We start from the raw sequence: 24,325 nt of genomic DNA on the forward strand, positions 1-24,325 counted from the left end.
TTTACAACCTGCCCCTAATTGACTGGCAGTATTAATATAGTCAGCATTTGACTGACACTAAACAGTACTGATGTTTATTTAGCTATTTATTTTATTTGAATGTATTCTTTATTTTACTGGTCAGCATTTGACTGATACTAAACATACAGTACTGATGTTTATTTAGCTATTTATTTTATTTGAATGTATTATTTATTTTAATGGTCAGCAACTGACTGATACTGAACATACAGTACTAATGTTTATTAAGCTATTTACTGTATTTTTATTTATTCTTAATTTTCTCAGTGTTCATTTCTAGAATTTGCCGACAATGTATAATAATAATGTCAAATATTCTTTGATAAAAATATTTAAGAAAGCAGCCTTCTGAGTACCTTTGCATAGTCATATCAGTGCAAAATCGGTGAACAATCCACACAGAAAAGGTCTGTTTTCATTTCTGTCTCTGTTTCAATCCCATATCGGTCTAGCTCTAGTCAGAACACTGCTGATTAAAATTCTTGAAGGGATTCCAGATATGTTAAATAGTGTTGCCATGGCAACCCATTAAATATTATTATTTTTATCTTCTAGCACTTGTCTTGCTTAACCCTTATATTCTCTGTTTATGTTTTACTTTAAAAGGTATTGGGGGGTCAAATTTGACCCCACACACTAACAGTGTGATTGTACAGAAATTAGTATTTTGTTTTAAAAAAATTTTTTTTTTTTTTTTTACAAATATTATATCACTATGTTCAGTTATTTAAAAACTCTAAATTTGTGCTGGCTTTTTTTTTGTTGTTGCCTGATTTACCTCAAAATTACTAAATTATCCTATTAATTTGCATATAAAAATAAGAAATTATGTAAAAATTATGTTAAATTCACTTCAGTGAACATCTATATTACTCAGTTATATATATAGAGATTATGTCATGTGTTAGGGGTGTTAGGGGCGGATTGCTGCCATCTCCTGGTAAGAAAAAAAAACCTTTTTACATAAAATTAAGTGGAATTATGTCTGGTTGTGGCAAACTGATTATTATTATTATTATTATTTTTTAATCTTACCTTACCTCTTACCTAAATAATGCATTTAGATGTATATTTATATGTTTTAATAATACATTTATATATTTTTAGTTATGTATATTTAGTATATATAGTTCTAACCAAGCCGGCAACTTTTATAATTATAGTCATTAGCTTCGCCCAACAGGAAGTTGGCCATTTTGGATTTTCTGAAAATCGCAAGCTCTGAACTTTTAAATACTCCTACTAGAGGATTCATGTGACAAGCACCAAATTTGTGCAACACCATGCCAAGACATTGTAGATGCTAAATTGTGAACGGATTTTTGATATTTTGAACGGTGTCGCCATGGCGAAGCAATAAATTGATGGCTAAAAAGGCAAAACAGGAAGTTCCTTATATCTTCTGTGTGCATTGTATAATTTTGATGAAAATTCAGCTCTATGCTTGATAACAGTAGTTGATCACATTTATGGGGATATTATGGGTCATGGTCATAGTGCCACCAACTGGCAGCATGAAGTATGGCACTTTTAACAGACTTTGAAATAGCCCTCTTATGTTTACACGAATTGCTTCAAAATTCTTTAGAATAATGTCAAGACACTGCTGACGTAAATTTGTAAAGGGATATTTGATATCTTAATTCTGTTGCCATGGCAATGCATTAATTGTTATAATTCCTATATTTGGGTGTTTCTGAGGCACTTGGCATGCTTAAAATTTTGCACACACATCAGAGTTGTTGGCCGTTAGGTCTGGGCAAAAGTTCACACATGGGCGCATGGGGGGCTCTGTAGCATCCCCTTTAAATTGGGTGTGTAAGACGGCCTCTGTAGCACCCCAATTTTCACCTACAGTCACCAAAACTGGTACATATAAAGTTCTCATCAAGTTGGACAACTTTCATAATTACAGTCATTAGGTCCACCCAACAGGAATTCAATTTGTTGAATATTGCAGTCTCTGAACTTTTAAATAATCCTCCTAGGTGATTCATGAGACTGTCACCACATTTAGACAACATTATGCCAAGACATTTAAGATGCTAATTTGCAAACAGATTTTGAATTATCGAATGGTGTTGCTATGGTGAGGCATTAAATTAATGGCGAAAAATGGGAAACAGGAAGTGTGTCATATCTTCAATGTATGATTTAGATCAAAATGTTTGTTAAGAGAGATGTATGTTAAGTCTTGAGGGCTAATCACATGGATTTGACTCTTTTGGGTCACGGTCATAGCGCCACCACCTGGCAGCAGGAAGTGTGGCTCTTACAACAGACTTTAAAATAGTCCTCTTATATTTACTCAAATTTCTTCAAAATGGTCAATGCATTGTTTTCCAAAAGCCACCGTGTGGAAATGAACCAGTTGTGCTTTGGCCCGTCATCACTGCTTGCAGCTATATTTTATATTTTTGAGCTGTCGGGAAGGATTTGGCGGGAAATTGCATACTTCTGTCAGTCATCCGGGTGTGCTTATGGCATGTCTGTAAATAAAGAAAAGAAGGTCCGGAGGTACTACAGCGCATGTATGTGTGTGGTGATCGGTGTGGTAGAAATCTGAAGCTGAAAGCTTGTAGCCACAACAAATGAGCGACATTGACCATGGATCATTCAAAAAGGGCCGCCATATGGGAACGGTCAAGAGCCGTCTGTCACATGAAAGTAAAACATCAAAGTAAATTGACAGATACGGTCTGGAGTCTTTTCCAGCCAGCTTTCAGATTATCTGATTTACCATAAACTTTGGGCAATATTTTAGATGATATAAAAATTCCTGACAGTGTTCCTCCACAAGTTACTTGCAGTTCTATGCTTAATCCGCTAGAGGGCAAAAAGTAACATGGTGTAGCTTTAAAGGGATAGATTACCAAAAAATGAAAATTCTCTCATTATTTACTCACCCAAAAGGACTTAAATGTTGATTTGTTTCTCACCCACACCTACTGATGGCAAAATGAAGCTTTCTGAAGCAATGGGGCTTTAAATACAAATGTACTGAAACTGGGTTCATTACTCAAAGCTTCTGTACATGGTTCAATAAACTGCCATCTGGTGGACAAAAAAATAAAGCACACCCAGTAAACCTCTATGGTTGATGGTATTATTTGGTTTTGAAGCAATACAATTTTATATCAGCGCTATACAGTACGTTGTATTCGTGTTTTGTTCACTTAAGTATTTATAAATACCCTGTACTCCAAGGCTCAAGCAAGGGCTTTGTTTATATAATACAATTAAGTTACTGTTATGTTCAAAAAGTAAAAATCCACCATATGAGAGTAATTCTTCTTTTGGCTGCTCCAGTTAGGGGACGTCACAGCAGACCATCCATGATCCACATGTTTGACTTGACACAGGTTGTACGCCAGATGCCCTTTCTGATGCATCCCCCAGTGGCTGGGGTACTCTCACTCACACCAACGGGGCAATTTAGAGTCTCCAATTCACTTAACCTGCATGTTTTTGGACTTGTGGGGGGAAACCGGAGCACCCGGAGGAAACCCACGCGAACACGTGGAGAACATGCAAACTCCACACATAAAGGCCCAGTTGAGCCAGGACTCGAACCCGGGACCTTCCATATGACAGTAAATCAATTATTAGTATACTAATGAAAATGAATAAGTGAACATGTAGGAGGAAAAAAATATGCTTGTGGGCTGGGCAGTAATATTTTTTAACTGGGAATGATGTGTCTGAACTAGGTTTAAAGCAATTCATGGGGACTTTAAACCTGTGATCAGATTTTTACTAATTTTGAACCAGACACCGAAGCAGTCACATGATTTTCAACTGAATGAAGCTATGGATGTCACAGATCACGTGGTTTTGGCAAAGATTTCATGGTCCGATTCAGTGCTTCAATGTGAAATGTAGGGCCGGAACGACACGTCGACGTATTCGATGACGTCGACTACGTAAATATGTCGATTTGCATGGACTGCGTCGATGTGTCGCACTGTTTACGTTCATACCCAATGATGGCAGCTCCGGCTCCCAGGCATGCTGAAAATGAGACTTTATCCCAAAAAGCTTGAACCCGATCATCAAAAGTGTGGGAATTCTTTAAACATAGACCTAATGAAATGGTGCTCTGCATGCTTTTGTAAAAGTTAAATGGCCTACCACAGCAGCACAAGTGCTATGCACGAGCATCTAAAAAGAAAACATCCTGGGGCTCTCTGACATCAAAAGCTGTTTTGTAAGCTGTTTGTTTATGTGCATATAGACCTATGAAACTAAACGATGTAGATTTACATTAACGTTACGCTCTAAGTCGGTGTAAGCAACAGTTTACAAATAAATAATACAAGTGCATTTCCGATTACAACTGGCATTAGCCATTGAAGTAAATCATACACGACACTATTCATGGTAACTAATGGTGGAATATAGTAAACAACATCTTTCCTAATCAGGCCTACACTGCATAAATCTTAACTTTTGTGATGAATAGTATCATTAGGTAAAAATGAATTCATAGATTTCATATTAAAATGTGTCACTGATTTTATTTTGTGTCTCAGGAAGAGACAAAGCTGTGTGCAAGATTTTTTTCCTTAAAAAGGATGCCACTGTATGCACGCCCCCCATGGCCGCTGGACTCTCTTATAGCATTCTCAACATGATTGTCAAGGATATGAGAACCCTTTCTATTGTGGAGGGTCAGGGCTTCTGTGAGATGGTCAACACATTTTACCCAGGGTATACACTTCCTTCCAGGGCCCACTTTACTAAACTGATGGAGAGGAAATATGAAGAGACCCTTGAGAGAGTGAAAGCTTCACTCAAAGAGGTCAAAACAAAATCACTCTCACCACAGATGCATGGACAAGTATTGCCACTGAGGCATACTTAGACTTCACCTGCCACTTTATTAATGAAGACTGGGAGCTGACTTCATATAACCTGACCACAGTGTCACTTGAAGAGCGACATACAGCTGAAAATATAGAAATTTGGTATATCCATGAGTAAAGTAATGGTTGTTGTACATGACAATGCTGCTAATTTTGTTGCTGCTCTAAGGATGCTTGAAGAGAGGCATGGGGTTACTTCTCTCAGGTGTGTTGGCCATACACTACAGTTAGTTGTCAACCATGCTATGAAGGATGCCCAGATCAGCAAAGCACTCAGTGCTGCAAGACGCCTGGTAGAACATTTCAAGAAGAGTGAGTGGCCAGCACCAAGCTCAAAGCAAAGCAGCTACAAATGGGTACTCCTGAACATAAACTAATACAAGATGTATCAGTAAGATGGAACAGTTCATTCCACATGATCAGCCGCCTGCTGGAACAGAGGTGGCCCGTGACAGCAACCCTTTCAGACCCTGAAGTCACACAGCGAGGGAAGCACTTCATGGATCTGAAGAGTGATCAGTGGAGCCTACTTGAAGGACTGGAACAAGTCCTAAAGCCCTTTGAGTGTGCCACTGTCTTCCTGAGTGGAGAGGCTTATGTCACTGTTTCTGCTCTACCTCCGCTGGTGAAAGGCCTCCAAAAGTCCACACAGAGCACTTCATTTGAGACCACACCTCTCAAGGCTTTCCAGGCTGCTGCAGCACAGGAGATGACTTCAAGATGGGAGCTGGATGATGCACAAAATGTATGCATTATTGCAGCTGCCCTTGACCCAAGATTTCGCAAACTAAAGTTCCTGCCAGTAGAGGAGAGCCTAAAAGTGCAAGTCAAAGTTCAAGCTATTGCACTGCAAGCAAAGAGAAGGGATAGACAGGAAACACAGCAACATCACAGTGTGGAACAGGATGATTCTGCAAGAACCAAACCACCAGTTTCAGAGAGGAGGCCAGTGTTTCTGCTGGACACTTTGCTCGGCTCAGATTCAGATGAGCACAGCAACAGTGAGGAAGACAATGGGCATGTTTAAGATGATGATACAAACACTGAAATGGTGAGGAATGATGTACTGATATAGTTTGGAGAACCACCTATCCCAAAAAGTGAGAATACACTAAAATGGTGGAAGGCAAATGAAGCAAGTTTTCCTACCTTGGCCATCCTGGTAAAGTCATACTTGCCTGTCCCTGCAACATCAACCCCATCTGAACGCCTTTTCTCAGATGCAGGGAACATTGTGACTAAGAAAAGAGCAAGCCTGACTGCAGAGCATGTAGACATGCTTACATTCCTCCACTGTAATGCTACCTGAACTCCTCTTGCTGACCCTTTAGTATTGAGAATAGTTCAATATTGAGGTCAGTGCTGATTCAGATTTTTTTTTTTTTTAGGTTATCAACTTCTTTTGAACTAATCAACATTTCAATTACTAATAAATATATATATTTTTTTTAACTATTTATATTGGGCTGAATTTATGTTGGACTTATGGACATTTGTATTATTGATGGATGCCTTTTAATTCTTGGCACTTAATTTTTTTATTGTGGGAATTTTGTTTTATTTGTAAAGTATTTTTATGAGAAAATGTTTGAATAAAACTTTGAAAGATTAATGGCAGAAGTTACGGTTATTATTTATTGGTAAGTTAACCAAAGGATTAATCAACTAATCAGAAAATAATCGATAAATTTATTGGGGGAAAAATATTGTTAGATTAATCGACTAATCAGAAAAAAATAATAGATAAATGAATCGATTGAAAAAATAATCGTTAGTTGCAGCCTTAGTGAAATGTGTCATTTTTTGACACAAGCTTTGATGATTCGGTGTCGAACATCCTATACACTACCCACACCAATTATATTTCTTCTAAATAGTGCCCGACCGATATCATCGGCCGATATTAGACTTTATCGGTATCTGCGTATATTTTACTGATATGAAAACTTTTTTCAGAATATATAATGCAGAAAACAATGCTTTAGAAATGGTGTCATTACACAGTTTGTCTAGCAGAGTGCGCTCCGACTCAACTGTTTACAGAGCTGACTCTGAGCTGACGGTGGCTCTGCAGACAGGGCGGGTTGAGCTGTGTGTAGGTAAGTTGTTAACTAGTTTGTGAAATGCATACTGGAAAGTTAATAAACAATGACCCCATCATTTTCCCTTTTCAATATTACTAATTTAACGTTAACCCTGTCCCTGACAACCATGTCACTCATGTCTGTTTACTGTTAGCCAGCTATAGTTAGTCAGTGCAGTAAGTAATGTAGCAGATTTAAAGGTAAACATCAGAGCATCTTTTTGCAGCTCAGCAGACAACAGTGCGGTAGTGGATTGTGTCTGCTGAGTGTTGATTTCATGCTATGCTGTTACCTAGTTGGTGAGACACAATGCTGGAAAGTAAAATAAACAACGTCCGTCTTTTACTCTCCGTGAAAAGGAGCTTATAGCTAACTAGCTAATCACATAGCTACTTTCATTGTTGTCAGCTGAGTGGAAGATAATGTGTAAACATGTATTCACCAAACTGTTTTGTTCAGGATTCACAGTTTGGTACCTCCTTCAAACGAACAATTCCAGTCATTGCATTTACAAAATGTAATATTTAAAAGTCTGGTTTTCCACCGTTGAAAGTTTGCCCTGAACCTGTATAGCAGAATACGGTGTAACACCGCTGCTTATCTGTTTAACTTGAATCGGCAGTATTAATATAGTCAGCATTTGACTGATACTAAACAGTAACACTGATGTTTATGTAGCTATTTATTTTATTTTTATTTATTCTTTATTTTAATGGTCAGCATTTGACTGATACTAAACAGTAATACTGATGTTTATTTAGCTATTTATTTTATTTTTATTTATTCTTTATATTAATGGTCAGCAATTGACTGATACTAAACAGTAATACTGATGTTTATTTAGCTATATATTTTATTTTTATTTATTCTTTATATTAATGGTCAGCAATTGACTGATACTAAACAGTAATACTGATGTTTATTTAGCTATATATTTTATTTGAATTGATTCTTTATTTTAATGGTCAGCATTTGACTGATACTAAACAGTACTTATGTTTATTTAGCTATTTTATTTGTATTTATTATTTATTTAAATGGTCAGCCACTGACTGATACTAAACATACAGTACTGATGTTTATTAAGCTATTTATTGTATTTTTATTTATTCTTAATTTTCTCAGTGTTCATTTCTAGAATTTGTTGACAATGTATAATAATAATGTCAAATATTCTTTGATAAAAATATTTAAGAAAGCAGCCTTCTGAGTACCTTTGCATAGTCATATCAGTGCAAAATCAGTGAAAAATCCACATAGAAAAGGTCTGTTTTCATTCCAGCTCAAAAATTAAATATATTGGCCACCATATCGGTAATCTGTGAATTTTCCCTCTCTAAAATCGGTATCGGTCTCAAAAATCCCATAACAGTCGGGCTCTACTTCGACATGGATTTAACCACTGGAGTGTCATTAATTTTATGCTGCCTTTATGTGCTTTTGGTGCTTCAAAATAGTGGTTTTGGTGCACCCATTCCCTTGCATTGTATTGACCTACAGAGCTGAAATATCCTTCTAAACATTTTCAATTGTGGGTGAACTATCCCTTTAATGTAATTAGAACAACAAAATTCCTGCTGACTTTAAAAATGCAATAATGTTTCCCTTTCCTAGACGATTAATGCAAGTAGTATTTTTATTTTTTTCTCTCTACAGAAAACACCCATAGAGTTTCTGTTTACTCTCTATTAAGGGACTTCCAAAAAGTTTGTATTGTCAGATACCTTTGCTGTTGTTGTGTCTCCGGTGACTGTGGACTGTAACGATGTGTATGCTGTATTGTTATCATTACACGGTGTGTCGACCACTTCCCGTCGTCTCTTCACTTCTAATGTAGTCGTTGGTGTTGCACACCGTTTCTCTCTGGTCTTCATCCACATATCGGTAATAAGCATTTTTATTCTTTGTGAGTCTTTAGATACGCGACCGTATCTCAGTAAAAGAGTTTTGCATGAGCTGCAGACTGCCAGTGTTGTGTCCTGAAGTTTGCCAACAAACTCCTCCAAAACAACCGTGTAATCCGCTTTGTTTGTAAGCTTATGTCCGTGAAATAGTCTGTATTTATTACATCTTGATGGGCTGAAACCCAGATCACAAAGTCTACACGCATTTGCTGCTGTCATTGGAGTTACATGTACAACGTTTGACTGAACGTCCTGTTCCATGATTTGAAGAAGATGCTACTACAGCTTCTTCTTTCGTTTTGTTTCAGAGTGGTGTGGTGGTGCATTACCGCCGCCTACCTGTGCACAAACCGTTTTCTATGAGACACAACGTTGACTTCCACAAGGGGGCACTGCAAGGCTAGAAAACAGCCATTTTTCGTTTACTTTTTTGGTCTCGATGCATACGTTTGTACACTAAAACACATACATTCATTCCAAAGACTTGACAATCTTGTGACAATCCCTACTGTTGCTTCAGCTGGAAAATAATTTACACGTGACCGAGTAATGACACAAATAATCTTTAATAGATATTGAATTAAAAATACACAGTGAAGAATTTAAATGGTAGAATTCAGGGGTGTCATGCATGCCCTTTCAAACCATGCCCCCTCAAATGTTAAGCAGGTGCACAGGTGTTTTTTATTTAAAGCAAAAGAAGTATTTAAAAATCGGAGAAAAAGACAAAAGTACAGAAAAGTGTAGGCTACTTACCTTCTTTCAAGAGGGCACAAATTACAATCCCATGAAGTATTGCAAATTACATATTTGAATTTAAAATGTCAAAATTTTAAACTATAGATTTAAAGTTGTTGATTATACTGTATGTATATAAACAATATATGTATATTTTATTGCAAAATATTCAGATATTTGCAAGTATATAAGTAGTTTCTAGTTTGAGAGTGTAAGGAGACCGACTCGATTGCATCATTCACAGTGCATTATGGAAGTGGGCTGTGGCTATCGGGCTTGTTTGGTGGGCTTTGCTGGTTGGAATTCTCTGACAGGTGGATCTTTTTCTCCTGGATCATGGATATTGTAGTTTTTTCCCCCAGGAATTGTGCTATTAAACACAGTTTAAAACAATGAAATTGAAATAACGCAGACTGCTTAAACAGATGCATATACCATTGATTAACAACCTCATATAGTTCAAGTTAGTTCTGTCTTTAAATGTTTATAAGTTATCATTAAAGATCTATCTGCCTAGGTAGACAATGAAAGGGATTTTTTCTTCCGGAACCCACAATTAGCCAATTAGTGAAAAAAGCTGTGGAAGAGGCACTGCATCTATTCAGTTTTTAATCCAAATTTCACCATTACCAATCAAAGAAACAAAATAACCAGTGAAAAAAGGTTCCTGAAAATAACTCTTGTGTCAGGTGTGACGGCTTTAAATAATATTTTTCCTATTTTTATTTAACAGTTCTACCAAAAATTTAGTCATCACCAACTCACCCTCATGCCATTCGAAACAAATATTTTTTCCCCATACCCACAAAAATATTTAGCAGAATGTCAGGCATGTTGTGTTTTCCTGTGCAATAACACTGCATAGAAATTGAGGCTGTCAAGCTCCTGAAAGTACAAAACTACCATAAAAATAGTCCTTAGCTTTGAGGAACAGACCAGAATTTAAGGCCTGGAAATTTTCATTTGAGACTGTTATTTGCAGTGACACAAAGGCCAAGGCAACATGGTGATGCCTGTGCACATGGTGCTTTTATTTTTGCAAAATATCTTTAAAAACCTCTTGATTTTGAAGAGTCCTTTTAAATGTCATAGGGGGTATGCTGTTTTTCATTAAGATTTCTTTAATTAGCCTGGTATGTATTTGATTTGGAGAAATGTTTTTATTTTGTAATACATCACGTACCTTTTCAAACTATTACAGTGTTCCTATAACACCATGTAACACCACTGACAAAAGAGCATGTCAGCTGATGGTAAATAAAATAAAATGTTAATATCCTTTAATTATTTAATGTGACATTGAAAAAATCTTGAGAAAAAGATACATTTTCAGAATGATATGCCACCGCAATTGTTGAATATCCAATCTCCCTAATTTTACATTTTTGTGCCTCTTAAAAACATTGCTGATTGGTATTATAGTCTAGTGATTAAACTAGAAAAGGAAAGTTCCTCAAGGCAAACTCTAACATTGAAAAATGTTGACTTGACAAAGCCTTAAAGGAATAGTTCACCTAAAAATTCTCTCATTATTTACTCACCCTCATGCCATCCCAGATGTGTATGACTTTCTTTCTTCTGCAGAACACAAATGAAGATTTTTGATATGATATGTGTGGGTGAGAAACAGATCAATATTTAATTCCTTTTTACTATAAATTTACTTTCACACAGGCCTCCTACGCACTAGAGTTCTTCTTCTATTTTTGCCAGTTCATATTTTGGATGAACTATTCATTTAAAACTAAGATTAAACTAATTTTAAAAGCTTCAAGTATAAAGGTTCTAGATAAATCTATAACTATATGGACAGCTCTAGGAAGAATTACAGTCAGAAATTTTCAATGGAAGTCAACTGGATCACCAGCTTTTGATAATCAGTTAGGGGAAAACCATTAGTCTGATCAGTTAGAAAAGATGCTACACACACTCTCGGGTTAGGGACTTTGAAAAAAAAAAATGTCTGAGTTATTGATCACATTAAAACAAGTCTATAGACTTTATCACGCAAAGTCATGTCAAGTCATGTCAATGTCATGTTTGAAGTAATACAGAAGCCAGTGCATATGAGATATCTCTCTTTGATTTTTTTATTTAAAAAGGAGGTCATATACCAAGGAATCAGTTTGATGAAAGGGGTTTTACCTATTCAACTGCAGTATCCAGTATTATATAACTTGCTCAAGTTTTTAGCAACTCACCTTGGGCTGTTACCTTGTGTGTTGCATACAGGGAAGCCTCTCAGGCTTTATTCCAGGCCTAATGTTTCCAACCAAGCAAAAGCACACAATTTCACTGACCAGTTTCTAGTGGTTCGTGACTTTACTGTACACAGTGAGAAACAATATAAAAAGAAAAATGATTGTGCTTCTAGAGAGATTCCACATTCTCTCTGTGATAGCCGTTGTTCATAATACAGTAAATATTCAAATAAGAATACACAGCTAGTCTCTATGCATACTCAAGAGGTAAACATTCATACACAATCCTAATTATTTCATAAACAACTTTTTTTTTGCAACTGAATTTGTAAAAAAACAAAAAACAAAGTAAGACAGAAAGCAAATTATGGAATAGTTTCAGATATTTTAAAAAATATTTTTTTATAGTTAGACCTCTTTCAAACCTCTTGATTCTGACATTATGATTCTAGCTTTGTGTTTTTCCCCTTTAGAGTCAGTACATGCTGCCATTAGGAAAGATACAACAAATATATAGTGTTTACTTTGGGAATGTATTGAATCACATTGTATGTGTTCAAGCAGAGTTTTTAAATTTTACACTCTAAACGAGAATGCAAGTATACAGGTCTGTGTTCCTCTATGAAATATGCCAGCATGTATTGAGTTACACAGCAGCTAGAGGAGAAAAAGACAAGCATTTAACCTGTGAGTTAAGACATTAGACTGAGAGTTAAACAGATTAGAAATGTGAAGAAGCTGAAAAGGTCTGTTGGTGGGTCAAAAGTCCTAAACTATCAATAAGTGAAAGATCGAACAAAACATAAAAATGCAATTGATTATTGTTTCATAATCTCTCTCTCTCTCTCTTTTTTTTTTCACAAATGAGAACAATGTAACAAACTGTAGAAAATACCCAGATTCACATATAAGAGTCCTCAGTCCCATTGTCCCAGTGACCCTGTGGTATTAGGGAGAAACAGCACTCTTCAGATATAAAAATAGTTTTCTTGTCATTTAAAATCCCCTTCAGTATTTGAGAAAGGGTGCTGTTCCTTTTGCACATCGGCTGAAAGAAGAAAGCACCGCTCTCTGACCACCTCTATTAACCCCTTTAAGCTTTCATATATTTTGCATAATTTGTGATATATTTCTTTACAATTTTTGCAATTAAAACCATAAATACATCCCTTAACATTGGACAACAGAAATAGAGACAGAACAAAAGGCAGTAGCTTTCAAGCAAAATGACATTAGTAGAATCAAACAAGGAATATTTTAAGTCCATTTAAAAAAAGGCAGATAACGACAAAACAAATCTCAATCAAATGTCCATGTCAAACCTAAAAAAGAGGTAAAAAAAGCATTGAGTGTTAAAAATAAAGACGGCATGATCAAACTGAACATGGAGACAGGAAGACAGTGGTGCTACAAATATAATGCTAACATTTACACAAGACCCTGTATACCTCTGTGTGGTGTGACTTTGTATTCTCAGTTCACGCCAACAGCCCCAGCTAGCTAAGACTGGTATGGCACTATGTAATCACTTGCTGCTGGAGCAATGCCCAAAAGAAGATTTAGCGGCTAACACATCCTCAAACCCACTTACCGCTGACAGAATTATCATTTTGCTCACAAGAACCCACTAACCTCAGTGTGTCCTGTGCTGTATGCCAGTGACATCATCTTATTTAGTGTCCTGTGAGCCAGGTCTGGACTGGCATAAACTGGCTATATCAGCCCAAACTGGGTATGTTCGCTGTCTTGCTCTTGGTATTACCAGATCACGCTGGAGATGCTTGTCTCTCTAGGCAGCAGTGGGAGCATCGCGTTGTTGCCGTGGTGCTCATCCAGGCTGTGTTGCCGCAGGGTCTTGTTGTTGACGGGCCGTTGCCCGTTGAGGAGGGTGAGGGGCAGATTGCAGTAGGTGTGCTGTGGTGGCAGCGTGCCTCCGGCCGTGAAAGGCAGCTCGTAGTCATAGCTGTGGTAGTACGAGTGTTTCTGGCGTGCCAGTGAATGCGAGCGGTACGAGCTCCGCAGGGACGGCCGCAGCTCGGGGTGAGCTGGAGCCATGGCGGCCGATGTCGCTGTCGCCATGGAGATGGCCGAGATGGTCTGCAGGTCGGCGAAGGGGCCGGGTTCGCTGGCGTCCAGCGTGTGGTTGGTGAGGGTTTGCTGGGGTCGGCGGTAGGGCATGGTGTAGCGGAGCTGCTTCCAGAAACGTGAGCCGGGCTTGTTGCTCTGGGGGCCGTTCCAGTGCACCACACTCAGGCATTTAATGGATTGTTTTAACTCCTCCACGTCCTGGTAGTTTATGACTGCTCGCAGATCAGCACACTCAATTAAGATCACTTTAATGTCCCCTGAAACCAGAGAGTTGCGCAGACGAGACTCCAGCTCAAATATACTCCATCCGCGGCGTAGCACGTAGCTCGGAGTCAGAACGATGATCAGACGTTTGCTCATGTCTATACAGCGGGATACATCCTCTATGTATGCTACAGAAAATAAAAATGACAGAGAAATAAAAAAAAACTGTAAGATGAATATTGTGCATGCTGCAAAAAAATATTTTTCTTAATCAGTATTTTGTCTTCAAGTAAAAATATCTAAAAAAACAAACAAGATAAACTTACTTGAGAAACAAGTGCATAGAATATTCAGATATGTTTCAGAGAATATATATTGAATTTAGTTGTTTTATTACTGTTTTAAGGGGATAGTTCACCCAAAAATGAAAATCCTCACATCATTTACTCACCCTCATGCCATTCCAGATGTGTATGACTTTCTTTCTTCTTCTGAACACAAACGGAGATTTTTAGAGGTATATCTCAGCACTGTAGGTCCACACAATGCAAGTGAATGGTGATCAGACAATTGTAGCTCCAAAAATCTCAAAGGAAACATAGAAGTAGTCCATATGACTCCAGTGTTTAAATCCATATCTTCAGAAGCGATATAATAGGTGTGGGTGAAAAAAATAACAATATTTAAGTCCTTTTTTACTCTAAATCTCCACTTTCACTTTCAGATGTGAAAGTGAAACTAAATAGGCACCACATGTGACTTTCAGATGTAAAAGTGAAAGTGGAGATTTAGAGTAAAAAAGGACAGAAATTTTGATCTGTTTCTCACCTACACCTATTATATTGCTTCTGAAGATATGGATTTAAAAACTGTCATATGGATTACTCTTATGTTTCCTTCATGTGATTTTTGGAGCTACAAAGATCTGATCACCATTCACTTGCATTGTGAGAACATACAGAGCTGATATATTCTTCTAAAAATCTTTGTATGTGTTCAGCAGAATAAAGAAAGTCAAAAGGTCCTTACCCACCTACAGTCCTGGTACTTTTCCCTTAGTAACTTTCTAGATAAGAACTCTTACGAGGAATGGAACGCCCAAGAAGACTTTCCCCTGTTGCAGGAAAGTACCATCGTAGTGACGTCATCTAGTATCGACCATTTTTTTTCTGACGTTATTTGAACGTGCGTTTCAATAGCAACAACAACAACACGATTTTTTTTTTTTACAATAAAGGCTTTTATGACTCAGCATAAACTACTGTACTGAAATACTCACTCATTGACTTAAAAAAGACGTCTTGATGCAAGTTAACCACACAGTAACAGGCTCGCAATACTTCCCTCATGTAAACTAGATTTAATGACGGTTTAGTGTATAATAAAGTTCAATTACCCACTCTCGATAAACATCTGATTATTTATATCTGTCATCCCAGGAAAAAGTCGATGTAGTAATCCAAAATTCACTTTATTTTCTGTATGGTCACACAGTACAGATGCGATGAAAACTCATATTGTGTCTCCCCATGAAGTCACGCACACACATACATACATGTGTGAAACAGGCCATTCTCTTTGGATACTTTGTTATATTTTATTTCTGTTAAGGGAATTGTAAAATTAGCACAATCCTCTGAGTAGCAGGTTATCAGCTAGTTGTGCACTAATGGTGGCTGTGGAACTCCTCTCCTTTTTTAATGCAGGTTTTTGTCCAATCACAGGCTGCAGCACCACCCACAGTCTCACAGTCCCTATACGCCCCAAAGGTATCTACCCCGGAGTAGGAGCTAAAAATGTCCTCTAAAACGGCTTCGAGGAACTATAGTTCCTTAGGTGGGAAAGCGTCGAAAAACACTACTCTCGGGAAAAAGTACCTAAAACAGGCTTTGGTACCGCCAGTGAAAGGCCCTATAGACATGGGATGGTATGAGGGTGAGTAAATCATTTTTGGGTGAACTATCCCTTTAAGCATAAATCTAACAAAATATTGTGAGGTTTATGTTTAAAACAAAACAAAAAAAATTGGTTAGAACAAAATTCAAGATAATTCAAGACACATTCTCTCAAAACAAGTTTTTTTTATCTTGCACTATTTTGATTCTTAAGCAAATGTATTTTGTTTTAATGATGTTTAGATTTATTAACTGAAAAACAAGACAAAAATACTGATAAAGAAAATTATTATTTGCAGTGCAATGCATCTGATTATATAGGGAATGAAAATTAAAAACAAAACAGACAATACAAGACAAACTCACACTTAAGACACAACAACCACAGTCATTCATGAACAGATCAAAGACCAATCTACATGCAGAATTAATGTGTGTTGTGTGCACTGTACATGTGTGCTCAGGTGTCAGTGCTTTTGCATTAAAATAAAGCTGTACCTCTAAGAAGATGTGTGTCATCCTGGTAATGTTCACTGCTCAAACCTGGACATAAACATTCAAGCTTTCAGACACGGCACACATACAGAGCAAAAAAACTTAACACAGGCATCAAATAATGATGCAAACAAAAACATAAAACAGTGTCATGTTAACAGGTTCTGATGGCTTGCAATGACAAATAAAAAACGATTTATTTTTAAAAGCATTATGAAACTACCAGCCACTATTTGAGAATATTAAATAAATTCTTGTTTTTTTTTTTCTTCTAAAGAAAGTTTTCACAAAGATGTTTTAAAAATAAACTAAGCTATTTTCCAGTCAACATAAGGTGTTCTGCTTATATTAATGCTGATGAGCAAGTTTAATTAGACTTTAATTACAAATGATTTCATTACTTTGTAGTCCATATTAGAAAGCAAGGTAAATCCAGCGCACTCCTAACATGTTTATGAGCTGAAAATGTCACACTCGATTATGAATTAAAAAGGACTTTTCATTCGTTCAGAATAATGAGTGTTGTTTGTGAAATCCGTGTCTAAGCCACTTTCTTTTGTGATAATTGTGGTTTCCAGAATACGCTCCTAAAACTTTGCAAGCAATAATCCATTTCCCGGTGAAAATGTTTTAAACATTTAATGAGAAAAACATTTACAATCACACTAACCAAGACATAACCACACACACACAAAACACTCATTCTGCACATACTGCTGGTAGGGATTAGGTCTCGGTCTGGTATGAAGAGTTTGTAGCCATAGTGTTTCTCCAGGACATCCGGGAGGATCTCAAGAGCAAAGCGCTCCTCCTCCTGTAATTCCCGACCCCACTGATCCAGCTCTACCTTACTGTAGGACAGGTATGCATCATACTCTTTATTATCTGAGGGAGAAGGGAAGAAAAAAATAATCTGAATATGTTTTACATTACAATATTTCCTTAAGAGGAAATATTATACTAGTTTGCACCCACAAAACCAAGGAAGTCTTAGAAAAGATACAATGAATGGAAAAATAACCCATACATCCAATCACAAAGATAAGAATGATGGGTAAAACAGTCTTATACAAACTACAAATAAAATGTCAAATGCACTTCACTGTCAGTTACAAAGCACATTTCCCCCTTATCACTCCATATCTATTCAAAAGGATGGCCCACTGGCCCAGGGCCAGTCTGAAAAAGTTTCAGGCCAGTTGACAGAACTTATACTTGCCTTATCATGCCAGTTCTGCGTTGTTGCTACATGTTACGATTGTTGATCTTATAATTGTGTTTTGTTTTTTATGCTTTGCATACATAGGATTTGTTTTGTATTACATTTTTATTTTTTTATTATTTTGCGAATTCTGCTGAATTAATCTTCTGACCCAGGTAACATTATCTAGCTGAAATACATAGAGAAGGTTTTGCTGACTTTGTGAGAACTATTTGTGATGGTCATGGAGACTTCAGTAAGAATTAGTTGAAAATGAAAAACAATCAGTAATGTTTTGCATCGTATGCCATTGTTTTCCAGCAAAACTAGTTTATTGTAAAGAAAACGTAACATGTAATGTGAAATACACATATTATTTCTGGCACATTTACAATACATATATTGGTTAAATGGTTAAATCCATTTATTCTGAAGCGATTTGATAGGTGTGGGTGAGAAACAGATCAATATTTAAGTCCTTTTTTTTTTTTTTTTTTACAATAAATTCTCCTCCCTGCTCATTCAATTCCCACTTTACATTCTCATTCTCCTTCTGTTTTTGGTGATTCACATTCTTCATGCATATCGCTCCCTAATGGGCAGGGAAGAGAGTTTATGACAAAAAATGTCTTGAATATTGATCTGTTTCTCACCCACACCTATCATATTGTGTCTGAACACATGGATTTAACCACTGGAGTCATATATATTACTTTTATGCTCCCTTTATGTGGATTTTGGAATCCATTCGCTTGCATTGTGAGGACCTACATAGCTGAGATATTCTTCTAAATAACTTAATTTGTGTTCTGCAGAAGAAAGAAAGTCATACACATCTGGGATGGCATGAGGGTGAGTATATCATGAGAAGTTTCATTTTTGGATGAACTATGAACTATTAAGTTGATCCCTGAAGTATAACAGCTGTCAATCAAAATGCTTCCTCTGAACACATGAAACCCAACATAAGACTTCTTGAAAATTCTTAATAAAAACAATTTAAAAGACTTTTTTTCTTTTTTTCTTTTTTTTTTTAATCATGAATAAGGCTTACAATTCAACACACGGCATAAAACATTCAGGAACACCAGGATTTCAAAATCAAAATTATGTGAAAGAAAGAAAAAAGGAAGAAAGTGAAGAGTTTTATCAATAGTATAATATACAGTTACAGTTATGATCTTCTTCAGTAATAATCAGAAATTAATAATGTAAATGCTGCAGTGCTATACTCAGTAGGGGAAGGTGTGTGCAGTGTTTACCTCCATCTGTATCCTCCCCTCCAAAATGATGCCTGTAGCAGAGCAGCAGCTCAATTCTGTAGCACTTATATAAAGACAATAACAAGGCCAACAGCAGCAGAATCGCACCCAACCCACCAGCCAGCTCCACAGTGTACATCAGCTCTACTGATAGACAAGAGAGATACAGAACAACAAATGATTATAAAGTTCTCTAAACTGACAATGTATCCTTGAAAACATAAATATTAGCATAGCATACATTTGAACTATTTAGCCCCATGCAAATAGCGGGATCATATGGTAATGCCAAGGTACTTTGTTATATACCATGGTACTGCAGGATTACCATATTCATGTATCATTGGTTTTAGATGGTACTCCAAAGTACTTCTAGGAGTAACTTGGTATCACTATGGTACCATTTCCAAAGCTACTTTTTCTGTACTGTACACTATAATATAATGACTTCCATGCTGAAAAGGCCAACAAATGTTATGCTGGGATGGTGGTGTGCTGGTGTCCCCACCATGGTTCTTAAAGGGATAGTTCACCCAAAACTTAAAATTTTCTCATCATTTACACACCCTCATGCCATCCCAGATGTGTATGATTTCTTTCTTCTGCTGAACACAAATGAAGATTTTTAGAAGAATATTTCATCTCTGTAGGTTCTCACAATGCAAGTGAATGAGTATTAAAATGTTTAAGCTCCCAAAAACACATAAAGGCAGCATAAAAGTAATCCATAAGACTCCAGTGGTTAAATCTATATTTTCATAAGTGATATTATAGGTGTGGGTGAGAAACAGATAAATATTTAAAGGAATATTGTGGGTTCAATACAAGTTGAGCTCAGCTGACAGCATTTGTGGCATAATGTTGATTACCAAAATCAATTTTGACTCGTCCCTCCTTTTTGAGGTTACAGTGAGGCACTCTCAATGGACGTGAATGTGGGCAATTTTTGGAGGGTTTAAAGGCAGAAATGTGAAGCTTGTAATTTTATAAAAGCACTTACATAAAATCTTCTAAAACGCAGGTATTATTTGAGCTGTAAAGTTGTTTAAATTGTAATTTTGACAGTCATTTTAGGGTTTCTTGACGTTATAATCTCATGGCAACAAAGTTGTACAATTGGCTTTAACTTTACAAACAAAAGGTTAGTAAGCGATTTTATCACACTAAAATCATGTTAACACAGATATTGTTCATGTGTTTTTGGTATACTTTTAAAAAAGTGAGTATTTTAACGTTCAAAAATTGGCCACATTCACTTCTCACCGACACCTACATTTACATTTATGCATTTGACTCTTACAGTGCACTTATTACAGGGACAGTCCCCCCGGAGCAATCTGGAGTTAAGTGCCTTGCTCAAGTACACAATGGTGGTGGCTGTGTGGATCAAACTGACAACCTTCTGATTACCAGTTCTGTGCTTTAGCCCACTATGCCACCACCACCTAGATTTTGCTTTATTTAAAGAAAAGTACCATTATATTTTGTGGTAATCAATATTATGCCACAAATGCTGCCAATTGAGCTTAACTATTCCTTTAAGTCCTTTTTAATAATACATTTTCCTCCCTGCCCAGTAGGTGGCGATATGCACGAAGAATGCGAATCATTAAAAGAAGAATGTGAAAGTGGAGATTGATAGTCAAAAATTACTTGTTGATCTGTTTCTCAACCACACCTATAGTATTGCTTCTGAAGACATACTGTATATTTAACCACTGGAGTCGTATGGATTACTTTTATGCTGCCTTTATGTGCTTTTTGGAGCTTTAAAGTTTTGGTCACCATTTACTTGCATTGTATGGACTTACAGAGCTGAGATATTCTTCTTAAAATATTCATTTGTTTTCAGAAAAAGAAAGTCATATACATCTGTGATGGCATGAGGGTGAGTAAACGATGAGACAATTTTCATTTTTGGGAGAACCATATCTAGTAAGTTACAGTAAGTAACTAAACCAGCAAGACTTCCGTAGGGGCTGTTAAAAGTGAATGCATTCTTGTGCTAAATTAAAGTTGATGCAGTGCAATGAATTGAACAACACTGGAGTGTCAAGGTGCATTTTTAAAAGTGAATGTTCTTTTTACTTGACACAAGTACACACAGCTCTCCAGCGTGAGTCGCTGAAAAAACAGATGTACGTACAGACGTACGTCTAGTACGTTTACATAGAAAAACAACTGAAAAACAGCAGATGGATGCAAAAACATGTTTGGTGTGAATGGCCACCTTAGTCAACCTGTTTTGCAGAAAGACCATGTTGGTCGACCAGCTTTACTAACCAAGTTTTTCTGGTGAATACTAGTGTGGCAATGCTGTTCAAATTGCAATATCAGCACCTAACCAGCATAAATAAGCAGGGTTGATTTAAAGCAGACTGAATTCACACACTAAATTTGTTTATAAAAGAAAAAAGAAAACATACACAAGTGGAGAGAAAAAATAAATGACTTCAGAATGATTAGGTGCTAATGATGTTCATATTGTTTAGAGCTCCTCTGTGAATCAGCTACAGCTAATGGAGGAAAACACATAAGATACACTCAAATGCTTCAGAGACGCTGAAAGATTCTCAACCTGTGTGTATGTGTGTGCTCAGCGATGAGCTGAACAAGAGAGGGTGTGCATATGAGAGATTTGGTTTGTTTGTGTGAGTGTGTGTTTTGAGATTATCTGCAGGAGTGTGTGTGTATAGCTGAGATGAGTTGAAAGAAGATGTGTGTGTATTCATTTGTGTATGTGTGTGAGAGAGAAGAGAACAGTTGAATGAGGTTTGAGCTGGGCTGAGAGGGAGAGAATGTGTCTGAACTGCTGAAGTTGTCTCCTCCTCTGAACTGCCATTAAAAGAGAAGATAGAATGCCTTCAAAGCAGCTTTTGCAAAAAGAGAGTGAATTTTAGATGCTGATGTATTTCCCTAAAGGAGGGCAAGAAAGAGACAAACAGAGAAGATGAAGATGACATGGGAACATGCTGTGCTGTTTTTGTAAAGAAATCCCAGAGTACAAAAAAACAAACAATATTTAACCCCAAAATGAAAATTCTGTCATCATTTACTCACCCTCATGTCATTCTAAACCTGTTTGACTTTTCTTTTTTTGAGGAACACAAAAGGAGCAGTTTTGACAAAGGTCTGAGCTGCTCTTTTCCATGCAATAAAAGCATACAGTGACTAGGGCCTGTCAAGCTCCAAAAAATAAACAAAAAGCACCACAAATTTATCATTAAGGTACATAAAATCTCTCAAATCTCAGTTGCACATACACATATTAAAACTGGTTTAATGTCAATGACAGTAAACACTATTGGTTTTCACTTGTCTCATGACTGGACGTGACATGCCAAGCTTGAATATGTGGAAGTGTCAATGAAATTCTACTGCTACACCATAGAGAAAGATTTTCAGTGAATAAAAACTTACATTTATCGTATGACTTCAGAAGTCTTGGAATAGTGCAAGAGTTGTACAGACAACTTTTACTGCACTTTTGGGGTGCTTTTTTGTCCCTTTTGGATCACTTTCTGCATTTGTATGGAAAAGAGCAGTGTTAACATACCTTAAAACCTCTCTTTTTTTGCTCCACAGAAGGAAGAAAGATTATGCAGGATAGAAATGAAAAAGGGATGAAAGAATTGTCATAATTAGTGAACAAACCCTTTTGATTAGAAGTCACTGGTATGTATGACAGTCGAGGTTCATAGTTGCATGTGTGCCTCTGTGATACAGTTAAATATGTTACCTCGTTTTCTGATCTGTAAGCTGGCTTGTCGTCTCCCATTGCCATTTTCCGCATAACAGGAATAATTCCCCAGATCTCCTTCCTCCAGTGAATCTATGGTTAGAGTAATAGACACTTCTTGTTCACCCAAGTGCTCTCTGATGGTCCTGACAAAGAGAGCAAGAGAATGAGCTATTACAAGGAGATATTTTAGACTGAGGAGCTTGTAAAGACTAGATATTTTGGGAGTAAGGGCTTTGGGTTTGGTCGGCACTCAACAAATGGATCTCTCTCTAATTATAACAAAACATTCTCTCTGTTGTTTGTCCTGGCTGAATCATTTGAATTTTAATTTTAATTTTAAATCTGCTGACATTGCTGCTACATAACTGCATGTAAATGCAAATGCATTCGGTGCATGGTATGCAATATATTTGGTTGTGTTATTAGGATGTATTCAGCGCTGCTCTGATCCAGCTCTCTTTCAGACAGGGGAATTAATAATAGTGTGTCATCACAGCGACCAACCCTGCTAGATATAAATAGGCTCATATACAAGCTTGTGATATCAGTAATTGAAAATGTACTGTCAACATCTCAGTTTAAAGTGTACTTTACAGTGCACTACCTATCATACTGAATATGCAATTTCACAGTTAGAACTATTAAAAGCAGATTTAGAGAACTATTTTTTTCTTTACCTTCTTAAAAAGTACTGTGATGGTAACAGATGGTTATGCCATACTTTAAATTATACCATGGTGTATGATTACAAATGATCATACCATCCTGATTGATTGCGCCAATGTACTTAAAAGAATACATTGATTTTACTATGGTACATGCCCAAAAACATGGTATTACCATGTTACATGTTTACAAATACATGGTAAGTACATGTACTTTTTAAAATTGATTTGGGAAATCTGTTTGAAAACATGATTTTTGCAGTTATATTTTCATTTGATATCACTAGTTGCACAGAAAGTGTACACTTCAATTTCAATGTGCCATAAGTGACAGGACTGAGAGAACAAGTGAAAGTTGCAACTGCTACAAATGGCTCACAGTGCCATTAACTGAAGTTATCAAATGGCTTGTGGTGAACAGTAGTACATTCATCTATGAACTAAGGCAATAAAGAAGAACCTCTCTCACAACAAAAAATAACAGAATGGGACATGCACATGTGACTAATACTCTTTACATGCATGTACATACAGTATTTTCTGAGAGAGCTAATGCCAACCCTTTTTTTTAAAATCAGCATAGCTGGACACCAATATATGTTGTTTTTATGTTTTGTTTTTAAAATGCTGGTCTCTTGCATGGCATGGTGTCCTCACCAGATTGCTTATGCACTTCTGTGGTCGACCAGCTTCATCAGCTATGTTTTACTAGTTAACAGAATGGCTTTGATGACCCACCAGATAGACAAGCACTAACCGTCATGAACATGACAACCCATAAGCTGGTCCTTTCAGCAGGGTAGATTATTTGATGCGTACTGTAACTCGCATGCAACTCTAATGTCTGCATGTACTCACAACTTTTCAGTTCACATGGGTAGTAATTCATAATTCTTTTTAAAATGGGTTAATTATTTGTGTTTTTACTGCATGTTTACTGTTGTTTGCCTTGTGTTCCTT

General features: G+C 36.7%; 2 protein-coding genes across 7 annotated transcripts in view; both read right to left on the reverse strand.

Annotated features, from left to right (window-relative positions):
* The window catches only part of LOC127448184 (E3 ubiquitin-protein ligase TRIM39-like), a 32,477-nt gene extending 23,319 nt beyond the window's left edge, over positions 1 to 9,158 (reverse strand). For all 3 annotated transcript variants that reach the window (XR_007898478.1, XR_007898477.1, XM_051710529.1), the window contains exon 1: positions 8,695 to 9,158. Coding sequence is in view for 1 of the 3 variants with exons in the window: in XM_051710529.1 (XP_051566489.1) it covers positions 8,695 to 9,135 (441 nt within the window). In the remaining 2 variants the exon portion in view is untranslated. The remainder of the gene's footprint in view (positions 1 to 8,694) is intronic.
* Positions 9,159 to 11,691: 2,533 nt separating this feature from the next.
* LOC127447984 (interleukin-1 receptor accessory protein-like 1-A) overlaps positions 11,692 to 24,325 on the reverse strand; it is a 152,640-nt gene continuing 140,006 nt past the window's right edge. Inside the window, exons 8-12 of one of the 4 annotated variants that reach the window (XM_051710263.1) lie at positions 22,698 to 22,843; positions 18,959 to 19,102; positions 17,210 to 17,380; positions 16,499 to 16,543; positions 11,692 to 14,293 (exon numbers count right to left, since the gene is read on the reverse strand). In XM_051710263.1, the coding sequence (XP_051566223.1) occupies positions 13,572 to 14,293; positions 16,499 to 16,543; positions 17,210 to 17,380; positions 18,959 to 19,102; positions 22,698 to 22,843 (1,228 nt within the window). In that variant the 3' untranslated portion in view covers positions 11,692 to 13,571. Of the gene's footprint in view, positions 14,294 to 16,498; positions 16,544 to 17,209; positions 17,381 to 18,958; positions 19,106 to 22,697; positions 22,844 to 24,325 lie in introns of all 4 variants that reach the window. The other 3 variants (XM_051710262.1, XM_051710265.1, XM_051710264.1) reach the window with 3 other exon arrangements.

Source organism: Myxocyprinus asiaticus, chromosome 11 (assembly GCF_019703515.2).
Source record: "Myxocyprinus asiaticus isolate MX2 ecotype Aquarium Trade chromosome 11, UBuf_Myxa_2, whole genome shotgun sequence".
NCBI classification, from domain to species: Eukaryota; Metazoa; Chordata; class Actinopteri; order Cypriniformes; family Catostomidae; genus Myxocyprinus; species Myxocyprinus asiaticus.